A 25628-nucleotide genomic window follows, 5' to 3' on the forward strand; every position below is an offset into this window, starting at 1 on the left:
TTCAGATTAATATACATACATAGAGAATAGACAGTCTAAAGGCCTCCAGAGAATTCCATGCTTGGCCTAGTAGAAGGATGAAGAGTAAAATAAGAGACCAATATAGTGCTAAACAAAGAGATATTCTTGAATGATGAGATTTGTATTTGTCTCTAAAATAAATATGACTTGCGGAAAGGTTTTTAAACAGAGGGGCAATTCTACATTTCTGTTTTTGTTCCTCCTGGAGCAGCTAGCAGTAGTACAGTGCAGCCTTGGAATTAGTTTGGGGGATATCCTGAAAAGGAAAAAGGGAGGCTCAGATGTTCCAGTATGTGGAGTTTTCTATCACTTCTTTTTGTCTTCTCATGTAGCAGATGACCCCGTTATTTGCTCCCAGCACCCAAATATTGTTTTATCATTCTTTATGGAACACGTTCTTCCAGCAAACAGGCTACACAGACTCCTCTTCCCACCCATCCCCTACTCTTCTGTGTTCTACCAATAGAAAGTTCAATTTTAAACCCTTTGAGAAATTTACTAGGACCCGATGAAGTCTGAAGTCTTTCAGCTGCCAAATAAGAAAGAAAATAAAAGTAGATGTCTTCTTCTTCTTTCAGGCGTGTACCAGATGTCTGTTTCGGAAGCAGCTGTCCCGGGGGAGGAAGTAGGAAGAGTGAAGGCTAAAGACCCAGACATTGGAGAAAACGGCTTAGTCACATACAATATCGTTGATGGAGATGGCATAGAACTGTTTGAAATCACAACAGACTACGAAACACAGGAAGGTGTGGTGAAGCTGAAAAAGGTAGGTTAGAGGATTCAGACATGTCAGTCAGGTGATCTGTGTTACCCAGGAAGCCTGAAGGAGACAAGGGATTGATGGGTAAGAAATGCACTTATGAAAGACTGAGGGATGATTTTATCAATTTGCGGCCAAGCTTTGTAGTCTGGGGTGATAATAGACGTCTCTTTCATACTAATACTGCAGACGGTACTAGCCAAAGAGAAGATTATACCTGTTTGAAGTTCCTGGTTTGCTCTCCTGTGTTTTGACAAAGTTACTGAGTGAGAGAAATGACAACTTGATACATGTTGGTTTTGGAAAAGCAGCTCTAATTTTCTTGAGGTCTGTCAGATTAACTTAGCTAATACAGAATGTACAGTGGTTTTATTTCCAACATCCATAGTTCATGCCACTGTGGGATATCATGTGGAAATTTAACTAATCTCCCTTTTACTTTCCTTTCAAATCTGAACTCGAAGTAACAGTAATGATTTGTCCTTCTTATTCATTGAAACATTAATCAGAAACAAAACATATCCTTGTATGAATTTATTATACACATGAGCTTATTGTTATTTTCTTTCTTTGGTTTTATAAAAAATCAACCTCATATTTACTCAGTACTGACAATTGGACAGAAATAGACCACCTCTCACTCATTTTTAATATGGGAAAGTCATATGAAATAGATTGTTCCAGTGATCAATAATTCCTCAATTTAATTTTGAACTTGAGACTCATAGACTCAGTCACTATCACGTAGACAAATTTGGAATTAAAATATAGATGATATAGGAGCTATGTCTCTCTTAAGACATTTTGGAAGCAACTGAGCTGGAAAGTCAGATAAGACTGCCTTTAAGGTAAAGAAACAATTACCGTACATTCTAAAGCAGTTCCCTTCTGATTTACCACTTGAGAAATCAACACCTCTCCATCATCACAGGGTATGGACCATTAAATATGGATTGGTTGAAGGGATTACCTTGGTTTTAATCAAGCATTCGTTTTCTACTTGGTTTTATAGTATGAATATTAAGCTTCTTGGTGTGATAGAAAAGATTGGATTGTAACATTGAGGAAAAAATTAAACTGCAGAATCAATAAAGGAGCTAGTAGCTGTGGCCCTGGGAGGCATTTTTTTCAGGAGGGGGAGCATGGGTGGCTGGCCACTCACTGTGATGCAAAGCGTATCGGGTGGGCAAAACATTAATGGTGCATAGAACTAAGGAAAGGTAGGTGACAGTACTGAGAAAACAATAAGATCTCAGGTGGAAGTTGAGGTAAGGCTCAGATACTTGCAAAAGTCTCCACTCCCGACTAGGAGTTTCATGACCAAAGATGTCTAATTATCAGCCACAAGAGGATAGAGAGCTGCTCTTTCTGGTGTCTCTTTTGAAAAAGTAGCTTTGTGAACTGTATGTAGCTGTCAACTTTCTCCATTAATTAATGTTACTACCCCTTCCACACGACACTGACACGTGAACGTTGACATCAGCGATTCCTGCCTCCTGTCCTTTGCTGCTCAAGTAATTGAGGAGTTGATTATGCAAATGTTGTCACCTGATTCCACTGTTTTCAGGGCATAAACACATACTGTTCTCTAAAATCCTGAAACATTTAAATCACACCCATGAAATTCATACATGGCAAATGAGCTCCTTGCATATGATTAATTTGTGCACTTTCCCCCAATTCACTGTTTATTACAGGGAGCGGGATAAGCTTTTTACAAAGCACTGACATTTAAATTTAAAACAATGTAGGCTGTTATTTAATTTGGAAGAGAAGATTTGCCTTAACTCATACCACAAAGTTCCAAATGCCCAACAGGAAAAAGCAATTAAATGTGAAAATGGTAGACTAAAATTATGGGTTCTTTTGGAAGACATTATGGGCAATCTAATAATATAAAGGCATGTGGAGAGATCATATAGAAATATTTTTGTATCTTCAAGAATTTCTTTAATGTGACATTTTCATTCACTTTTTGATTCACTTGTTTATTTTCTCCTGAGTTAATCAGTTATAATTATTTGGCAAGCAGGCTTTGGTGAAAGCTGGGAATCAAACAAGAGGTAGAGTGCTAGTCACAGGGAATCACAAACTAACAGGAGAATTTTGTAGAAAGCTGGTAATGATGGGAGGACTTTCTGCAGCCTCGACAGTACTGATGTTTCAGGCTTGATAAGTCTTGGTTGTAGAGGAATGTTCTATACAACATTCTTCATGAATAGGCTAGGAGACACCACTGTCCCTTACTTCACTGTTATGGTAATGGTTAAAAAATACTGCTCTAACTTTTATCAAACACCTCTGGAGTGACTGAAGTTGAAAACTCGACAATCATAAAATGTGTGAGAGCAGCCCTAGTCTCAAGAAATCCTTTCCAAGAGGATTGTATGCTGACTTGATTCCTCACAGCTGAGCAGCACTTTCCCTAACTGACAAGGAGAAAAGAGGGCAGAAACCAGGCTTGGGAAAGACTTGTTTCAGTGAGAACAGGGCACAATGAAGAGAGTGCAAGTCACACACAGTAGGACCAGTTGAAAAACTGTTGCTGGGGTGGAAAAGAGAGGTTTCAAAAGCTGAGGAAGGCATAACATTAAGTGACAAGAAGTGCCAGGGACCTTGAGGACTTAGGGAGCTACCTCCAGTCATGTTTGGAAAGAAAAGAATATACTTTAGGTAAATTCGTAAATGTTATCTACTCAATGGTCTTGCTGCCCATACAGTCAAAATAGCTGATGTATAAGACCATGTGGGACAGTCATTCTTTAGGTAGCTGAAATACTTGACAGATTCATTTTCAAAAAATACTTTCTAAAGTAGTGTTTGTAGATAGACCTCTGAGCCAGGTTCAGAGTTTCAGGGCAAAGAAAACAAAAATAGTGTTCTAAGTATATATGACCACTCTATGTGCAGTTATGTGCAGAACAATGTAAAATACAAATTAGCTTCTAGGTGGTTTGGCATCTGTCAGGAAGAAAACCCCAACCATCTGTCTATTGTGGTACCCTCAGCCAGGTAGAAATCCTACCCACTGTAAACAAACGCATGCACAGCTTCTGAGCTCTTTATTTTAAACCAAATAAACTTGCGAGGTAGTGTGAGAACAGCAATAGAAGACACTTAAAGCATTCCTTCTTTTAATCAAACAATGTTATTTCTATTTTATTTGGTCTCTGAAGCTGTACACATTTTGCTTGCTTCCAGTCCTAGGGTGATCTGATTTGTTAACTTAATGTCACATCATAAACACTTTACATGCTGTTATATAACACACATAATCATTTTTAATGACTACATTACATCCCATCCTATTGATGGACCATGATTTCCTTAATAAAATCTCACAGTTGGATTTGCTGTTCTATGTGTACATTTCCCCCAGATTAGATATAACCTTCTATTACACATAACAAATATTATGCATTTTCAATATTGTTTGTTTGCATTTCTGTTGAATGAATCCCTCAGGGGGAATTTTCTGAGGTGAGGATTAGTAAGCTGGGGTGGGCATTAAGGTTTTTATGGCTTATGCAGTGTGTTGCCTCATTTAGTTTTATTTCAACTATTCATAACATGGGTATAAATGTCCACACGGGGAACCACCTCAAATCCTGTTTGGAAGGATAAGGGGAATTTATTGTAAATAAATGCTAAAATGTTATCCAGGCACCAGCCCTGCCTCTTATTCAGTAAAATGATTGATGCATGTGACTACATGACGCAGTCCGTCCTGGTTACAGTGAGGTAAAGATCAACAAGGCTCAGTGGATTCTTTGGAGATGCTCCCGCATTAGCAGGGAAGGGGATCTCTGAGACCACACACAGCTGTTCGAGGCAATGAGGCTGGGATCACTTCCAGAGTACTTCCTAGGGTCTCACTGTCATGGGAAAAGATGCTCCATAGAAACCATTGCAAATATCTGGAGATCTTAGCATGGAGTGGATCTGGATACAGCCAGCCAGTTAAGACTATAGTATGATATCAAGTTTGTTCTTGGCAGCCTGCTGTCCTTCCTCTGAGTGCCACCAGGTCTCCCCCTCCAGGGGACATGGTCAAATATGAGGCACCAGAGTATGTGTGAAAGTCATACCCCACTCTCCACTCAACTGTGGAGAATGTCCTGTCCATTGGCTAGATCTGGGTAGGTGTTTAAGGTTTGTACCTGTATTGTCCTTGGCTGGTGCCATAGTTTGAGCGGGACCCCTGGGCCTAAATCTGCCTATCATAATGTTCTACTTGTAGGCTTCTAGGACCCTCTGGATCCTTCTACTTTGCTATTCTCCCATGCTTCTCTCATCTAGTGTCCCCCTCAGGCACAGTCATAAGTTAGGGGAGTAAGGGGAAAATGGGATGGAGGGAAGAATGGGAGGTTACAAGGGATGGGATAACCATTGAGATGTAATAAGAATAAATTAATAAAAAATAATAATAAAAAAAAGAATTTAAACAACAACAACAACAACAGACTATAGTATGACCATGGAACCTGACACAAACAGGGCTTTCTACTGGATGGTGACAAATATCTGGGTTGTTAGGCATATGCCTTCATCAAGTTCGAAAGGCTTTGCTCTAGGAATATGAGCCTCTTCTGATTACAAATCACCCAGTCACAGAATTATCATCTTCCAATGCATGATTCAGTCGAGACATTACAGAGATTTCTGAGAAACTGCAGCAGCCTTATAATGCAAATCTATAACTATCATTCATTTCTGCCTCTCAGTAATACATCCAAGAGTCTAGGGGCTTCTGGGACCCACCAGGGAAAGTAAAATGATGGAGAATTAGAGGATAGGTTTAGCAGTAGTAAAAAGGTATGGTCCATGATGACAGGGAGATGAAGATAGGAGGTAACACAGTAAAGGGTGCTGAATACGTTTAAACTTTCTGAAATGATGATGGTCTTGGGTCTGAAGAAACACAGAACTAGGTCGGTCCTAAGCCTGTGGTGGTATATCCATTCTGAATAAGTATTTGCTAGGCAAATGACAGCTGCACAGAACGTGGATGCAAGCCTAAAAAAAAAATCAAAATTATTACAAAAATTTGTTAGTTCTGCCTCATTGGAATATTGCTTTGAAAGTGGTTTCTTGGGTGTTGGGGCTCAATAGAATTTGGCTTTCACCCTTTTCTAACTCTCTGTATTGCTTATCCAGAAGTAAAGGGTACTTATCATCAACCTTTCTGTGACTGTGTCCATTCAAATGCCACCTCTGAGTGGCATTCTGATTATACTTGTTATTCTATAAATGGACCAAGTTTTCATATATATATATATATATATATATATATATATATATATATATATATATATATATATATATTTCCTGACCAAAAGGAAGAAGTGCCTTCACTGTTAATATTTTACCCCAAGAAAAGGTAACCTAATAATTAGTGCACTGAGAACAAAGCTATGGCATTCCATTTTAGCTGGAAAGCTGTGAACATATATCAAAATGAGGACCAGGAAACACAAAAAAAAGCATGTTAAAAATATTAACACTATTCAGAAATGTCCAAGATTCATGATTTTGGAAAGGCAAAATTATGTCAATAAGTGAGTAGGACTTAAGAGGTTGCTCAGTAGTTAGAGCACTTGATGCATAAACAGTATACATAAAGACAGGCTTTCAGATACCCCAAACTTATTTAAAAAAATGGGTTAGTGGAGCAGTCCGCTTGTGATTATACTGCTCTAAAGGTGCAGACCCGGGATCCTTGGAGCAAGCCGGCAAGCTCGGTTAGTTCCTGTATAGTATAAGAGAGCTATGAGTTCACTTGAGAGGCCTTGTGTAAGTGCGTGTCCACATACAAAGTGGAGAAAGATTGAGGGAGACTCTTTGTAAGTCTGAAAAACATGCACACAGATATACACATGAAAAAGACAGGGGCAAGTAAATCAACATTATCTAACAGCCCCACCTACCAAAATCTGTCCATAAACTATGACAAATAATCCTACGAATGTGCTGGTAAGGTTGTCATCTTTGGGAAACACAGTCTATTCAAACCTAAACAAAAGAAGTGAAGTCATTAGAATTATGAAGCTAAAACATGTGGGTTCATGCAGCAGGCAGTGTGGGGGCAGTTGCTAAATAGAACACACCTGTGTCTTTGAGGCTAAGACATAACGGATACTTTGATTTTCAGATTTGTAGCACTTCTCAGAGTGGGTATGAAATAAATGTTAACTCCCTTCTTGGTGTCTCTAGAGAGTTCAGTTGGCTTTTATGTGTAGTGACACCTTTGTGTTTGCCATATTGCTTGTGTTGTGTATGACCTCATATTTCAATAACGGGTTGTTCTTATTTTCTGACTTCATGGCTTATATTATTGAATATTGAATTGGCATAGATTTTGCTTTCCTTGAGGAACAGTTTGCTTCACCCAGTGAACCAATCAGGTCTTTGTTTTCCAGTATTCTTTCAAGGAACTGGTTGACAATCTTCTTTTCATTCCTACCAGCCTGTAGATTTTGAAACCAAAAGAGCTTACAGCTTGAAAGTAGAGGCGGCCAATGTACACATCGATCCAAAGTTCATCAGCAATGGACCTTTCAAGGACACTGTGACTGTCAAGATTGCAGTAGAAGATGCTGATGAGCCTCCCATGTTCTTGGCCCCAAGTTACATCCATGAAGTTCAAGAAAATGCAGCTGCTGGCACTGTGGTTGGGAGAGTACATGCCAAAGACCCGGATGCTGCCAATAGTCCAATAAGGTACATGTGCGTTTGCCTTAAGAACTCACATGGGAAACTTTAGAGACAGGAAGGTTGGGAAGAGCCTAACAGGAACCATAGCCTTCCATTTCAAAACATATCCAGGTCCAATAGATATCAAGCAAAGTTAAAATTTATAAGACGTAAGACCATCTCATTTCTGGTACTAACATTTTTGGGTAGGCATCAAGCTATTTAGTTTTTTCTGAAACATATTCCTAATGTGTGCCAGCTGATATAACCATTAGCCATATTTATTGCCTTATGGAACCTGATACAGTATAAATAATTACTATAAATTAATTATAGTATTTATCTCATATTTTCTACCTCCTTAAGCACCACTGACTTTAGTAGGTATATTATACATATGATTCAATTTACCCTCTCAACTTTGTTCTTATATATGAACTGTAGTCCCATAAATTGATTTTAAAAATGGGGTTATGCATGATGAACCAAAGAGAATTGTATAATTTGTGATCTGGTACATGTCACAGAGAAGCTCTGTCTAACCCTGGCTAAGCACTTTGCAAAGGCAATAGAGTGCCCATCACGTGATTTTATTTCTGTTATTCAGCAAAGACATGCAGAATCTTGCTTCTCCTTCCTAGCATTGACTAGAGTTACTGAGCTTTGAGGCTGGAGGGCAAGATGGCAGAGTAATTAGAATGAGGCTGAGAAGGGATTTGAACCACAGATGTAAGATATTTAAAGGGTGCAGATTTGAGGTTGGGTGAAGTCCAGCTTCATAGCCTGGGTTATCTTTAATCCTCTCCATGGCCACGCCTGAACTTTGTGTCTTCCATCCCCATCCGCCTCCTCAGGACATTTCTGCATCTAGGCTTCCACACACTATACTGACATCAACCTTGTAGCAAAATGACTGCCATAAGATGCACATTCAAAAATCACATGCTTGAAAAGCAGAAAAACTCAGTGACTGGATTATCACTCATGAATTCTCCTCCCAAAACAATCTAGTATCTCCTTTAAACATCCTCTTCAATCCCCTAACTCAGCTCAGTCATTCTCTGAAGCAGGTGTGTTCACTCTTAATTTCCACAATTTATATGTTGTTTTTAAACTGGGAATCTCTGCTTTCCACCTGGTGGTGCAGAGCATACTGTACTCATCTCAAATGGGGCTTTGTCTGTCTTATCCGAGATTTACCCTTCCAGCCAAATCTAGACACAATGCTTTATTATCCCTCTTTTTCTCTCTCCTTCTCCATGTACGTCGTCTGCTCCTTTCCTTCACTGCTTATTTCCTGATGAAAATTTCCATACCATAAAGTGTAGTATACATCCTTACAAAGCGTACAGGTATTTAGGTTCACTCAAAGTAAGCTAATACCGCATGTGATCTTACAAAACTGGGTGCTTCCAATTAGTATCTTTTGGAGAATCAATAACATTGAAGATTACATCTGAAATTCATTTTGATTGCCAAATAATATTCCACTGCATGAATATCAAGTATCTTATATATCTACCATTACACGGACATTTGTGTGCTTTTAACTATTGGATTTTACAGACACTGCTTCAGTTTACACTGTTCCACAAATATTTACATACATGCAATGTCTTTCTATTGACTATGTAACTAGAGGTGGAAATGCTTAATCATATAGCAAGCCTGTGTTTAAATTTCTGAGCAGCCACCAAGTTTTTCCACAACGAGTATGCCACTTTCCAATGGTGTCATCCACGTGGCTTACATCTGTTTTGTTCTAGGTATTTTAATAAATTCTGAACCATTTGTAATGGTTATTTCACTGACAGATACTGATAGGAAGTATTCATATTAGCATACACTTAGCAGCAGTCTGTGTCTTCTAGAGAAAAACGGCTGTTTAAATCTTTTTCCCATTATGTAATTGTATTAACTGTCTTTTTATTATTGAATTATAAAAATTCATTATATATTCTGGCCTTATTTGATTTGCAAATATTTTTTCTCATTCTGTGAACTGCCTCTAAATTTTTCTCTTTCTGCAGAGGCAAAAATATTTTAAATTATGATTAAATACACTCTTTTCTTCCTTTGCTCCTGCTACTTTACCTGTCAGATATAAGAAATTATGGCCTATTTTACATAAACTGAAAAATATTTACAGCTGTATTTCCTTTGACGAAATTTTATAGTTTTAGATTTTAATTTGATCTTTGGTTTATTTCAAGTTGATGACAGTGTGTGTTCTAGTTGAAAAGCTCATCACATGACATTGCATGTGGATAGACAGGTTCTGGAACTCTGAATTTGTATCCCTTTACATGTGTGTCTATCCATGTGCTAGTGCCACACAGTTTTGATTACTGTCACTTTAGAAGAAGTTTTCAAATGAGCAACTGTGATTCCTTCACTATTTTTTACATCACGGTTTGTGGGAAAGTAATGGCAGCATTATTTTGCATGGTCCCTAGATCCTTTCATGCAGAGACCCTGCACCCTTCACAGTCTAAAATGTTGGCTAGTTAGCCCTTGCCCTTGGAGGTTGCTAATCTGTGCTCTAGGTAATCACTGAATTATTTCACTAACTGTGGTTTATCCCCAGATTGGACAACTGTTTTCTACTGAATTAATTGATGTCACTGGTTTGCCTTAGAAACATTTGAGTCTGCAAGTGATGGCATTTCCTTTTGGCATTTAATTCAACAAACTTGTATTGAGCACATACTGGGAATCCCCAATATATCCAAGCAACCAACAAAAGTATTCAATATGAGATTTATATAGTAAAAATGTGCAAACAGGAAACAATTATGTAATAAGTGCTGGGGGAAATAGCTCACCTATTCTTAAAAGCATAAGGATCTGGGTTTGATTTCCAGAACCCACATTTGTTGTAAAGCCATATGTTGGTTGGATATATTTCTCAGCGAGTAGGAGTGGTCCATGTACCACCATGAAGGCTTGCGTTCAAACCCTCAGAATCCACACAAAATGTCAAGCGTGGCTTTGTGCATCTGTAACCCCAGCAGGGTTGGGGTAAAGGCAAGTGGACCTCTGGGCCTCGCTGGCTTCCAGCCTAGCTCCAGGTTCAGTGAGAGACGTTGCCTCAGAGGAATACAGTGGAGAGAAATGAAGCAAGACACCTAATGTTCTCCTCTGGCCTCCACACTCCACATGCCTTACAAGCACGTACATTCCACACCCTCAAAAAACATACAGAAACACACACACAAACAATATCAAAAGCAATCAAAGCAACACAACACATTCATATACACGTACACATACACACACACACACACACACTTGCACATATACATGAAACACTGGTTTGGCAGAGCATGATTGTCATCCCAGCCCTAGGAAGGCAGAGATGAGATAAAAATCCCTTGAGCTCACTGCCAAGCCAGCCTAGCCTACTTGGCGAACTCCAAGCAAAGGAGAAATCATGTCTCCAAAACCAAAATGGGCAGACTTTCAGAAATGACCCCAAAGATGTCCTCTGGCCCCTACATACAGGTACACACATATGGACATGCACACACATAACCCCAAATTCATGTGCATGTATATTCATAAGATAGTATTAAATAGCCAAACAAACGTAAATGAAAGTTGTTTAGGGATTAAGATGTTTTTAGGCTAGATAGCTGTTTTACGCTGATAATAAAAAGATGTGATGGAGATTGATTTACATTCAGAATTTTAGATGCACCAAAATAGGTAAGATGTTTTCTTCAAGGCTGTCAAATACGAATAGCCAAAACACTAAGAATGTAGCATTTGTATAATTCCTGATCGTGTCATGGTTCTTCTTGCTATAGGCAGTTTATTGTATATACATGTAATAATATAAATGTATATGTAAAAAATAAAAAAATGTTTAATAAAAAGAATTTCCCCTTGCCTAAATTAAAATGAACATTCTGAGCCAGAAAACAAAAGCAAAAGAGAAAAATGCTAGCAAGAAAATGAAGGAAGAGAAAGACTCACTCACTGTCAATAAGAATGTAGATTCTTGGTATACCCATTACATAAAATGGCACTGGAGGCTCAAGAATCAACATTAGAACTACCATATGGTCTAGCACTGTTATGATAGTGCATCCATATAAAAGAAATGGAATCTGTAAGTTTTAAAGGACATCTGTACCTCCATGTTCATTGCAGCACTGTTCATAGTAGCCAAGATACAAAGCAAACTAGATGCACACCCACAGATAACAGACAGGAAATTGTTTTGAATACTCACAGTTAAGAGCTGTTCAGCAATAAAGGAAATCTTGAAATTCTATCATTTTCATTTTCAGGGGTAAAGAAGAACCAGGGGGACATTCCCTTCAGTGAAATGAGCCAGGCGATAAACCCAACCAGCCAACCAAAGCAAAAGAAAACAAATAGTACACGATCTCACTCATATGTAGCACATATCAAATCTCAGGCATATTCTGTGTGTAGTAGTGGTTAGAGACACGAGGGAGACTAGAAAGGCTGGGAACCCGGGGAGCGCTTGCTCAATAGACTCGGCATTGTCGTTAGATAGGAAGAATAAACTCTAGTACACCAGCAAACAAGAGTGTGACCATGACTAACATTAACAATATGAACACTTGGTTATGTATCTTGAAAAGGGTTTGGATGTTCCCAGTGGAAGAAATGATAAGCTCAAGATGATGAAATGTTAGTGATTTTGATTTGAGAACTGCACGATGTAAACATTTACTGATGCACTATCAAAACTATGCATCTCTACAACTCTTACATAAGAATAAAAACAATCCTTTACCATGTTGCAGCCACAGATAAAAGTAAAACAACACTGAAAACAAGGGGATGCAAGTAGAAGGAGTTTGCAACACAGCATGGAATATACACATTTCATGAATAAAATGGGCATTCAAGATGAGACTCAGGGTGGAACATATGGCTAACATACCTGAGCCCCCGTAGTTTGAACCCTAGACTTAAGTGCACAACAGAGGTGTGGCCATATAATCCTGGTGCTCCAGAGGTGGCAGCTGAAAGATCACGTGTCCAAGGTCTTCCTCAACTCTATATTAAATTTGAATCCATTCTGGGTTACATGAGATTCCTTTGCCCAGTGTCCAATTTTTTCAAAATGGCAGTCATACATTGCATTTTAGAATAGTTTCCTTATTGCTGAAAGATAATAATTTTTTATTCTTTTCTTAGAATCAAAACAATACATTTAAGGCAGTTTTTCTAAATCCTTAGGGCACTCTGAGGCTGAGGCTGCTTCAGGAGTCAGTTGCTGGGAACACTAAGATCAGAGGATAATATGACCTGCTTAAGCTCATATGACCCGTGTTGGAGACAGCATTCTAATCCAGATCTATTTTGGCTTCAGGCTGCTCTCTTAGCTATAGGTCATTGGTAACAAAAACATTTCCCCAGAAACATTGGCTATCCTGTTCTTTTGGTAAAAGAAGTTCCTTATGTAATGGCAGGAGACCCTTGCTGTGCCTTTGAACTACTTCCGTATGTTCCTAGTTATGAGTTAATACAATTAACGTTTGACCTACAATGTCAAGATGTGTTGGTGATTTTTTAGAAGAGCACTAATGTAAAGACACTTGGAGCAACTACTTATTTGTCCCACACTTCATTGTCCCTAGGGCTGCACATCTGCAATCCATTTATTTGGGTCATGTTTTCAGTGCTAGCTGTTCTGTGCATGCAGGCAATTTCCAAGTCTGTAATTACCCACAGATTCTCAATAACCAAATAGGGCCAAGTGTCTGCCCTACCCACTTGGGTTTCTGTTTTGAGAAATGTCAGAGAAATTGCGGATGGACACACGTTTATACTGAATGGCCTTTTATTTTTTTTAACCACTTAATGTCCTGATTATTCTTTTCAATCCTTAGATGTATTAGTGAATTTAGCATGAAGTTAAGACTTTATACTATCATTTAAAACTTAAAAATTATGTGTATGTGAGTGTGTGTGTGTAAGTTAATGTATATGTTGGGTGTTATGTATTTGTTCATAGGGTACATATGTATGCGTGCAAATGTACATCTATTTCCCTCTTTCTTTCTTTTCTTCTTTCTTTTTCCCTTACTTTCTTTTTGAGGTAAAGTTTCATACTGAACCTACAGCTCACAAATTAGTTAGACTGGCTAGACAGCAAGCACCAAAAATCTGTCTGTGCCTGTCACCCCAGCACTGGTGTTGTAGATAGGTGCCCGTGATGGGTCTTTATGTGGGTGATGAGGACCTGAATTCAGGTCGTCCTATACATATAAGAGGTGATTTAATGACTGAGCCATCTCCCAACACGCACCCCCAAACTCTGAGTCTCCTGCATATTTGTAGATCTCTTTTCTCAGAGTCTATAGCTTTTGGCACAGTTTTGGTTAGCATTTTATTTTCTTACTGAAACATTCTTTCTCCTTGGTTTCCTCAATATTCTCTTGTTCCTGCCTCCTGCCTGGTGTCTTGCTTAGTCTTTGATCACTCTCCGAGCACTGGGGGTTCCCTAAGGCTCAGTGTTTTGACTTCGAACTCTCTCTAAGTTCACTCACCTATAGGGTTTTCGCTCATTCTAATATTGAAGTTAGTGCTCCTTATTCTCTGCCTCTGGGCTGATTTTTCTCCTGATTATAATTCTGATTTATGATACATGTGCTGTTCATTTTTATCCCTGATTTTTTTTTTCTTCACTGGCTCAGTTACTCTTCCTAAAGATACATGTGGCCAGGGAGAGTCATATAGCTCTCTCCTGATGATGGAGAGCCATCAGTAACGCCATGAGTTCAGGTTTCAGTACTGTAGAAAAACAATAAAGATATATGAGAGCTTACATTTCCTGTGCTTTTTTGTTTAGTATTCTCTCATACCATACATCGGGACCTAGCCTAGTCTTCCAGTCTCCTCCCTCCATCTAGATCCACTACTCCTCATTTCCATTCAGAAAAAGGCAGGCACCCCAGGGATATCAACTGAACACAACATAATAAGATGCAATAAAACTAGGCACAAACCATTATATCAAATCTGGGTGAGGCAGCCCGGTATGAGCAAAAGTATTCTGAGAGCAAGCAAAAGAGTCAGAAGCGCCCTCATTACCAGTGTTAGGAGTGGGACAAAAACCACAACCTAAACAACCACAAATGTATATGCAAGGACCTAACATAGAACCATGCAGGGTCCATCACTGCTGTTTGTATCTCTGTGAGCACCTAAGAGCAGGACATAGTTGATTCTGTTGACTGCATTCTCCTGATGTCCTTGACCCCTCTGCTTCCTACAGTCTTTCCTCCCACTCTTCTGTGGTGTTCCTTGATGTCTGCCTGATGTTTGCTCTGGGACAGTGCATGTGCTCCCATCAGCTGCTAGAGGCAGGCTCAGTGATGATGACTGGACTAGGGCTAGGCACAAATCTATGAGTTTAGCGAAATACCGTTAAGAATCATTTCATTGGCACTTTGTTTTTTTAATTGTGTTTGGTTCTACTGTAGTCGTTTTTATCCCTGGCTTTTATCGCCTGGCTTCTAGTCTTATTTAAACATAAAAAAGAAGGGCTCAGACATATCTCAGTCAGTAAAGTACCTTTTTTTAGAAGCATGAAAACCTTAGCTGGATCTTAAGAACCCACAAAAAAAATGCTGTCTCTAAATGTGCATGTACAGACAAGTATCCCCGACTACACAGATACATTTATGTATGCACAGATGTATAACCTCCACTGGCTCCCTTACCACAACCAGCACCACCACGCCCGGCTCTACAGCTAATTCTTAAATTTTTCTCTGCTCTCATTTTCTTAGATCATCTTTCCTACATTACCTGAATAATCACTTCGTTTTTCAGATTTCACTTATTTGTTTATTTGCTTAAAGGTCTTCCATGAATCTTTATTGGCTACGGGATGGAGATTACTCTGACATTCAAGAGCTTTCATATTTTCTCCTCCATAAAACAGTAGCAGGAGCAACAACTGAAATAGCAGCTACTGTGGGTTGCATTGCTTAATGTCAGCGAGGCCTGAAGATGCTTCGTTTAATTCTCACATACAATATAAAGTTAGGTACAATTCCTGTTCTGGTTTAAATATAAATATGCTGAAGTTAAGCATTTTTAAGTGAGTTCTTCAAAATTATATCATTTAGATTGTGTATAGTGCGAAACGACTGGATTTAATATTTTTCCAAAATTCAGATCCATGGACCATTATTATATCTGTAGGATATAATCTTCCTTACCATCTTCCTTATTGTATATGTGCCATCATGTTATTTGAATAGAAAGCTGCCATATGGCAGGAGACACATCTTCTGTTATTATTGGATATGGAGTTATCTGCTGCAGACTCAGCTAGAAAGCTTCTGCTGGGTTTGATGAAATGCAAGATCAAGTTGAAGTTCATCTCAGGCAAAAAAAAAAAAAAAAAAAAAAAAGAATGATTTATTTCTCTTAAGGAGCTGTAGACTCAAAGTCCATCATGAGTGACCTCATGTTTTGGATATTGTAAAGTTGCCACCCTCATGAGTGACTGTCTTTCCATGGAAAGGATGTGACTGATCTGAGATAGGAAGACCTGGCCCACAATATTGGATTCTCAGAAAATAGACGTATCATTTACAAATCTCATCCTGTGTAAATTTAGGAGACTAAACTCTTTGATATCCTTAATCCTTGCTTCTTCTGATATTCTTATACTTTTAACCCTTGCTGATGCCTTCAAATACACATATCCTATACATTTCAGGAGAACATATGTCTAAGAGCAGGAAACTACACACTTTTGAAGCCCAGAATGCTGTTTGTATGACTCATTTTTGTTCTTCTTCACTTTGGGGTTGGTAGGGTGAAATGGGTTGGCAGGACCTTTCAAGTTTAGCAAACCTGTTAAAACTAAGATGCTAGTATGTGCCAAGTCTGGCTAAGTTATCCCACCTCACCTGAGTCAAAGTCACCTTCTGTTCCCCATCTTCCACTTGACCTTACATGTAGATCCTTAATGTCCTGAGAACCTTTCTTTTTCTGAAAGAGACAAACTTCCAACTAAATAGAACTTGATGAAAAAAAAAAAAAGCCTTTGCCCTTCTCTGTGAAGTGTAGCACAGTCGGTAACGTACGGAAAGGATGACCTGCAAGTAACCAGCTTAGCCTTGGTTGCCTTTGTACCTTGGAAGTCAGAATCAAATTACCTATAGTTCTCTATAGCTAAATAAACTAAAACTCAAAACAACAACAACAACAACAACAACAACAACAAAAAACCCATGCAACAAAAAAACTAACACTTTTCCTTAAGTGTGGCAAAATACTGATGTTTAGAGCTATAAATGGTTCTTTGATGATGAATTTAGATAAACTTGAAACTATTTAATATGCCAAAATTTGGCAAAGGTTTCATACATTTGTGACTTTTTGAGTAGTTTGAGAGTGAGGCAAACTCACTTCCCAAATGCAGTTTCATGAATATTCAGATGATGAGTGATTAGAGTAAATATGGAGAAATATGCAACATATTATTACACTTCTCAATCAAACATGCAAAGCAGTGTTTTCATTCATTGTACTGAATAAAGAAGTCCAACATACTAAAATGATTTCTATAAAAGATTCATGTGTAAAGTTTGAAAAATAAATTTGATTAAAAAGAAAACTTAACTCATGAGATCAGTTGAAAAAAGCAGTTGCTTTAAATATAACCTGGAGAAAATATTCAAATATTGAGCTGCACTGAATATCTTGACCTAATTGGCTCATTTGCATTCTGTTTAGGTATTCCATTGATCGACATACTGACCTCGATAGGTTCTTCACGATTAATCCAGAAGATGGTTTTATTAAAACTACAAAACCTCTAGATAGAGAGGAAACTGCCTGGCTCAACATCTCTGTCTTTGCAGCCGAAATCCGTAAGTCTTCTCCTAAAAGCTCTGATTTGATGTTACCAAATATCAATTCTTCTGACTGTAGTCTATAAAATAAAATTGCTGAGATGGGTTTTTCCTGCTTGTTCTGTTTTATTGGGAATAGAATTTTTCTCAAATAAGATATCCTGATTGCATCTCTCCCTCTATTCCTCACAGTTCCATCACAAAAGATCCACTCCCTTTCTGTCTCTTATTAGAAAACAAACAGGCTAGATCTGCACATATTGTCCTTGGCCAGTTTGTTTTCGAAGGAGAGACTGAAAGGGAGTGGATCCACAGTTGAGTGGAGAGTAGGGTCTGACTTTCACATTAACTCTGGTGCCCTATATTTGACCACGTCCCCTGGATGGGGAGGCCTAGTGGCACTCAGAGGAAGAATAGCAGGCTACCAAGAAGAGACTTGATACCCTATGAGCATATACAGGGGGAGGAGGTCCCCCTCAGTCACATTCAGAGGGGAAGGGAGTAAGGGGAAAATGGGAGGGAGGGAGGAATGGGAGAATACAAGGGATGGGATAACCATTGAGATGTAAAAAAGAAAAATATACACAATATAATCAATATAAAAAAGAAAGCAAACAGGCTTCTAAGAGATAATAACTAAATATAGTAAGATAAGACAAAAACTAGCACATCCAAATTGGACAAATCAAACCAATAGAATAAAAAGAGCACACGAGGAGGCACAAGAATGAGATAGTTATTCATTCACACACTCAGAGATCCCATAAAAACAATAAACTGGGAGCCACGATAACTATGCAGAGGTGCATACCCATGCAGGCCTTGTGCATGCTGCCTCAGGATTGTGAGTTCTTATGAATGTTGATCATGTTGACTTAGAAAGCCCTGTTTTCTTGGTGTCCTCCAACCCTTCTGGCCTCATGTTCTGCACAGTTCCCTAAGCCCGAAAGAAATGGATTTGATGCAGATATTCCATTTAGGGATGAGTGATGCAAGGTCTTTCTGTCCATTCATAATGTCTGGCAGTGGGTCTCTAAATTTGTTCCCATCTACTGAAGAGGAAGTTTCTTTGGTGATACTTAAGCAAGACACTGATCTATGCGTATAGAAGAAGGCCGTTAAGAGTCATTTTGTTGTTACATTTGGTATATTTATTTATTTTTAGAACAACATTATTTGGTTTTACCAGAGGTCCCTGTGTTTTTGTTTTGTTTGTTTGTTGTTTTTAAATTTTAATTTTAGTTGTGTATATAGAAAGATAATTAGCCAATAAGAAATGTTTTCATTTTTTCTTTGAAGATTTGTAAACATACTCAGAAGAATGGTGTAATCAGGATTCTCTGGAGTATCAGAATTTATAGAATTAATCACTCTCTATATAGAAATGGAATTGATTACACTGACTTGCAGCTAACCCAGCAACGACTGCCTATAATCCAGTAGTGGTCCAATAATCCAGTAGTTGTGCAGTTCATGAGGCTGGATGTTTTAACTGTTCTCCAGTATACACAAAAATCCCAAAGAAGTAGGCTCTGGTGCTAGTGAAGGAATGGACATGCTGCTGAGAGAGAGAACAAGCAGGCCAAGAAAAAGCATTTGTCCTCCATATGTTTTATGTAGGCTACAGCAGAAGGTGTGGTCCAGAGTAAAGGTAGATCTTCCTGCTGTAAATGATCTGGATTAAAAGTTAAAAACTTAATGACTCTGACTAGAAGTGTGTTTTCCCATTTCAAGTTATTTAATTAAGAGGGGAAAAAAATCCCTTCTGTCACACACCTAGGGGAGGAGAATAGGGTGGAAGAGGGAGGGAGGGAGGGAGGAACACAGAGAGACAAGCACGGGGATAACAATTGAGATGTAATCTGAATAAATTAATAAAACGTTTTTTTTAAAAGACAAAAAGTATTCCCTCAGTGTGCCCAGTTATTTGGGTTTTAGTGAATTCCAGATGTGATCAACTTGAGAGACAAGAATAGCTATTACAGATGGGCTTACAGCCTCCAGCAGTATCAAACATAAGGTCATCGTGCTGAATCTTAAACAACAGCCTAGATTCAAGACTGGTGGCGGTTTGCGTAGGTATTAACTCTTGACTCTGGAACCTGATTGTAAGTCAGGCTCTCTCAACACATCTCATGGCAGTTGTGTTATAACCAAGGTTCTTGGCTCCACCCTGAGAACCCCTGATTCAATAGAACTGTACTAGAGCCCAATGAATTTATGTATGCCACACAAGATCAGGTGGATTTGATGTTGCTCTTGGGACCCCACTGTGAGAATCGTGACAATAAACTACTTGTTAGCAGGACCAGGTTGTATTAGAAACCTCTAGAATTATTATCAGTCAAACTAGGAGAATGGTTTTACTTGTTCTTGGTTTAGGAGTGCCATCCATCCTAGAAATCCTTACACAAAATTTCACACACTTCTGATCTAAGACACTTTTGGGCCCTGCGCCCCACCCCAAAATCATGTGTTAATTTTTTTAAACCTCAGTTTTGTAAGAAGTACCCAGGAGAATAACATAAAGAGAAGAAAAACTACTCCTACCCACAGATTCAGAGTTTCTGCCCATGGTCAAACTTGCTCCATTCTTGTAGGCCTATAAGGAGGCTGAGCATCTTGGTAGGCAACATGCTACAGAACAAAGATGCTCACATCCTGGTAGACATGAAATATGCCCCAATGACTTCTATCCTCTGACTTGACCCTACCTCCTGCTTTTCATTATTTCCCCAATACTATCACAATGATGAATCGGTACTTAATTATACCAGAGACCCCAACCCCATCTAATCATTTCCAAAAACCCATGAACTACAAACCAATTCTTAAAGGTAGGACTGTGTCTGAACATTCTTATTCGAAACACAGTGATGCTTTTCTCAGAGCTGCCCATGTAAGAGGCAGAAGCTTGTTCAGTCCAAGAGTTAGCATGGACTATTACACATTCTTACTTGGCATTTGTTTACTATCTGAATTCTCCTTTCCCAGACAACAGACATCAGGAAGCTAAAGTCCCAGTGGCCATCAGGGTCCTTGATGTCAATGACAATGCTCCTAAATTTGCTGCCCCTTATGAAGGCTTTATCTGTGAAAGTGATCAGACCAAGCCACTCTCCAACCAGGTAAGACTGGCTTTCCCTGTCCTGGTCATAAGCAATGCATTCGAAATAGAGTTTGTTTTTCTAATCATCAACTTTAGTTACCTCCCTTTGTCCAAGGAATTTTCATGCCTTAGTACTGCATTTATGAGATGTTAGAAATCAGGCTTTTTAGCCTGCTGGGAAATTCTGGATAAATGATATTCCAATATCATCAGGATTTACTTATGAGCCACTTTTCTCTTTCAGCCAATAGTTACAGTTAGTGCAGATGACCAGGACGACACAGCCAATGGACCAAGATTTATCTTCAGCCTACCCCCTGAAATCATTCACAACCCGAATTTCACAGTAAGAGACAACAGAGGTTTGTACCCTGGTTCCTATGCATACCTACAATTAGAAATGAAAAACAAATGCCTTTCATATTGCAGAGCACAAATGCCTTCACTAACGCAACAATGCCTTCCTGTTGAAGAATAAAGAAGGAATAATAATGCCACTTCCGTTTTGACACATGGACTCATTTGTTACATATGAATAAGTGAATCTAATTTTATTTTCCTGGTTTTTTTTTTTATATTAACTTTGATATTCATGAAGCAGTGGGAAAACCAAGTGGGAAAGCTTACAGGGTCAATATGCAAACAACTCCATTTATCTAATTTTTAAAAGAGATTGATAAACCCTTTAGGGGAAGCATGGCTTTATGAATATTGATATCAAGTAAAGCATTAAAAGAGATTAGTTCAACTTTGTAAGGCAGCATAATCTTTCACACACAGGCCTTACCCTCCAAACATAGTTGCAATGCGTTTTGACTGGGAGCAGCATCCCATATCTAAAAGTGTTGACCTTGCTATTGCCAGAAAGAGTTAGAGTGAAGCGCTGTTTGTCCATTGCAGAAATTCAATGCAATTCTTGATTCTCATTCTGTCAGTCAAGGAAGTGACAGACTTTCAAATTGTTAGAAGGTGATGTTTTGACCTAAGGTGACACAGCCCTGGGACACAGAATAAGTGATTGTTTTGATTCACAGACCACACTGTTGTGCTCTGAGCACCTCTCCCCAGTGAAGACTATATATATGTAAACCTAAGAAAATATCAGCATATGAAATAGAAGCAACCAATGCCATCATCCAGGATGAGAAACAGAGGAGGCCTTCTTGATATAGGTGGGGTTATAGCCCCATGCTGTCCATGCAAGTAATGTAGGTGCTTTGCTTTCCTCATGACTGAGCACAGACTAAGAACAGAGATCTCAAATGAATGTAACAGCCACTGTTACATCCCCACCACTGTTATAACTGATATCAGTACCATAATGCCAGTTGCTATGATCCAAGCACTATGTTGAGGTTCCTCCTCTCTTCTGTGCACTCAGTTTTCAGTACACCACAGGCAGGGGTTATTGTCAGTCCCATTTTACAGGTGAAGCACAAAATCATTAAGTAGTTTGTCTAAAGTCAACCATCCAAATAAAAAAGAGTTATAAAACTCTTTATAAAAGACTTTATATATATATAAACTTTATAACTTTATAACTTATAACTTTATAAACTTATAACTTTATAAAAGAAGTTACTACTTTAACTTCTTTCTGTGCTGATATTAAAATGGAGCATTATCACTTATGCTACTTGGATCTGGGGGGGATGGAATGCTGACATATTTTAATATTTTGTGAACTGAATAGAACATTTAATTATGGGTCTTATAAATTAAGCATGTATCAGTATGAATCTATGAGGGAAAATGCCCCAGGTATTGTGTCAGGGGCTGTTCTCTCCCAATTTATTGTTTTCTCAAACAAAGAGAGGCATGTCATCTGCAGACATGTGTTTTAAAGGAACCTTACAGTAAAGCCAGAGTTCACCTTATAAATGCTCCTTATCATTTCAAAATAGCATCTTTACTTTGCATCCTTTTATTTTGTCCTTAATCTAGGGATTTTCTTTCACATTCTTTGCTTTAAGCGTGGGTAGGAGTAAGCTCCTTCAAGGAATAATTGAACCACACTTCGGCTCTAAAGGTAGAGGCAGGAGGATTGCAAATTTAAGGACTTCCTGATATACAGAGTAGGTTCAAGAAAGCTTATACAGCTTAATAAGAACCTGTTACAAAATTAAAATTGATTAAAAGTGCTTGAAATATAGCTGACCCCTAGTGTTAGTATGCTTTGCAAGAGGCACTGTGTTCACTGTGTTCAAAGGTCAATCCACAGTACAGAAGATGGGGTGGAAGGCAGGGAGGGAGTGAAGAGGGAGAGAGAGAGAGAGAGAGAGAGAGAGAGAGAGAGAGAGAGAGAGAGAGAGAGAGAGAGAGAGAGAGAGAGAGAAGAAGAAGAAGAAGAAGAAGAAGAAGAAGAAGAAGAAGAAGAAGAAGAGGAGGAGGAGGAGGAGGAGGAGGAGGAGGAGGAGGAGGAGGAGGAGGAGGAGGAGGAGGAGGAGGAGGGGAAGGGGGAGGGGGAGAGAGAGATTGTGGAAAACAGTATGTTAGACAGTAGTTCTCACATACCTTTAGTTGGTATAGAGATTAATATAGGAACTCACTTTTGTTATGATATTTCTCCAGTGCAAACAGAATGAGAACTTAATAACTATGTCCTTAGCTAAGTTGAGAAAGGTATACATAACGATTTTATAAGGCTTTCTGAGGTATCTGTATGTCTGTATTTTAGCAGAAAGGAATCCCTGCCCTTCCGGTTACCAGTTTCCATCTTTCCAAATCAGTTTCCAATACTACTCCAGATTGACAGCTTGTTTTGTTTTGCATTTCAGTGTTAACATCAGTTTTCACTCTACCTTTGTCAGCAGTGAGGTGCTGTGATCAGTTGTCCAGAAAACTGTGGAATCTCACATGCTTGTTAGTCCCTGCTGATTATGGTCTCTTTTCTCCAAATATTGCACTCATGTTTTTATTCTCTGTGTTGATATAATCCTCAAATTACATTGGAAATCTAATGCCTAGATCTGCACTTACAGTGTGCCTTTAGCAATCAGCAGGCTGTTTTAGGCTTTACTCAGTGGGCTAGCTTTATCATCATCACCTGCTCAAGTCTTTTTTTTTTAATGTGAAATCATATTTTGTCTCCATTACCCTCTGCAAACACTGTACTATGGCATATTGTTCTCTGGAGGTTTATGAGTATTTTATTTTGCCACAGTACTGCATGGATGTCATCTATAATTTCACAGAGATTATATTACCACCAATGAGCCAGCCAAACATGCAGTCCTTCCCTCCTACCCTTTTAGGAGACTTATTCTACTGCTGAACTATAGTTTTGCAGAGAATTGCTACTTTTAAAGAAAAATTACTTTATTAACTATGGCAAACAGTTAATGAAAACTCCCATGTTTAGTGCTATTACAGAACCTTAAAGCAGATACAGTTCTATAATTATCATTTAATAGAGTTTCTTTCTGCTGACTCCTAAAAGTAATTACACATTGAAGTAATCCAAAAGGAATAATCACATTCCATATCCTATTAATAGCCTACTGAGTTACAGAATTTCTCGGCAGAGACTATTTTCTGGAGAAAACACGAGATAATGGCTTAAAGCATGCTGAGTAAAAGTGTCAAGTTACTTTCTCCTTGAGTGTTTACTTCCATTATGCCATGTAAATAATCACTATTGTGTTTGCCAAAAGTCGTCCTAAGCATCTTTAGACATATAAGAGGGAAAGCATCTTAATCCGGATCAGCCTTTTATTTCATCTTACTCCACCCTACAGTCTCACCTTCAAAGCTGTATCAGCAGGCATCAGGCAAGTGGAATGCTGGATGGTTCTTCAACGTGTAAGTCCATCTTCAGCTATTAGTATCAGAATGGAGTTGTTTGGGCAGATAGCGAGCCAGTCCGCCGAGGTTTTGAGATGCATTTGCTTTGAAAACCTCAGACTTATGACATCTTTAAAAATCACAAGGAATGCATAATGGATAAAAAAAAAAAGTACAAGGATGGAAAAGGACAGGGAATAATTCTTCTCATCTCGCCAGCTCTTCACTCGCTTATAAAATCTTTTCAGATCCAGTTTCGCCCAGGTCTTACAAGAGCCCACAAGGATATGTTATATGTCTTTAGTCACAGTTTCAAATGAGGCAAGAACATGAATTGCCAAAAAGCAGGGTTCTGTCCAAGGACAAACTCCAACTCAGTCATGAAATTAAATATAAATATTTGGAAGTTATGGTTTAGTGCATGTGATGTGCTGGAAATTAAATAGAAAACTGCAGCATTTTGTAGTTAATTCTGTCCCATCTTTGTTTACTTCATAGTTAAGTAAAAAGCATTCAGAGAGAGAGAGAGAGAGAAGAAATTCAGTTCTGCTCATCAGGCTAGGATTCAGTGAATGCATGAAGAAAAAAATGAAAAAAAAAAGGACTTTGATTTCTATTTCAATCATAGCCATGATAATTGTAGTTAAATATATCTGCAAAGAATGTTATGAGCTTTTTCTGTGGCATAATTAATACATATCCCTTGTAGAAGAATTAGAAAACATAGACAACAGAAGTAAGATTAAAAAAAATAATATGATGGTATGGTCTCAGAAATAATCAGGTTTTTTGTATTCCATTGTAGCTGTTCTCTTTTCTTTCTTTTTAATAAAAAGCAACTTAAACAATATATCTATTTTCCATTGAACATATAATATACTTTGATCTGCATCAGATCACTGATGTCACTGCTTTCTCTCTATGGTCCTGTTTACGAAAGGACAATATCTGATTATTATTTTTAAATTCATTGCTTTTTTTTTTTACAACGTTGATGGTTATATGACTAACTCTTTAAGGAAAAATTCTCAGAATGTACTGAGTAGATCAAAACCTTTTTAAGTTTGTTATTTTTTCTATCATCATAAATAGATTTTTTTCATGTAATATAGCATGACTTATCATAATAGACAAACTGTTGAAAATGTTTCACAGATTTATGAAAGCAGCAGGAAAGTTCCTTCACTCTGACTTTCTCAGGTGCACACTCAACTCACATAACATCATTTTTAGTCATTAACTAATTGACATATAAAACAACAAGATTATTTGTAATTTCAATTCCTTTCATCACTTGCAATATTTAAATAAATTTCCATCATTTCTTGTTTTTACCCTTTTAAAATTTGATTTCTACGTATTTATTTATATGTATGTATGTGGTAGGGTCGGGTACACAGTG

At 38.3% G+C, this 25628-nt stretch overlaps 1 protein-coding gene across 7 annotated transcripts in view; it reads left to right on the plus strand.

Moving 5' to 3' along the window:
- Positions 1 to 25628, plus strand: part of CDH11 (cadherin 11) — a 157613-nt gene that overhangs the window by 121142 nt on the left and 10843 nt on the right. For all 7 annotated transcript variants that reach the window (XM_084755259.1, XM_084755257.1, XM_084755261.1 and 4 more), the window contains 5 exons: positions 600 to 787; positions 7248 to 7501; positions 17216 to 17352; positions 20329 to 20462; positions 20688 to 20805. In XM_084755259.1, the coding sequence (XP_084611385.1) occupies positions 600 to 787; positions 7248 to 7501; positions 17216 to 17352; positions 20329 to 20462; positions 20688 to 20805 (831 nt within the window). The remainder of the gene's footprint in view (positions 1 to 599; positions 788 to 7247; positions 7502 to 17215; positions 17353 to 20328; positions 20463 to 20687; positions 20806 to 25628) is intronic.

This window comes from Acomys minous (genome assembly GCF_964271855.1).
Source record: "Acomys minous genome assembly, chromosome: 14".
In the NCBI taxonomy this organism is placed as follows: Eukaryota; Metazoa; Chordata; class Mammalia; order Rodentia; family Muridae; genus Acomys; species Acomys minous.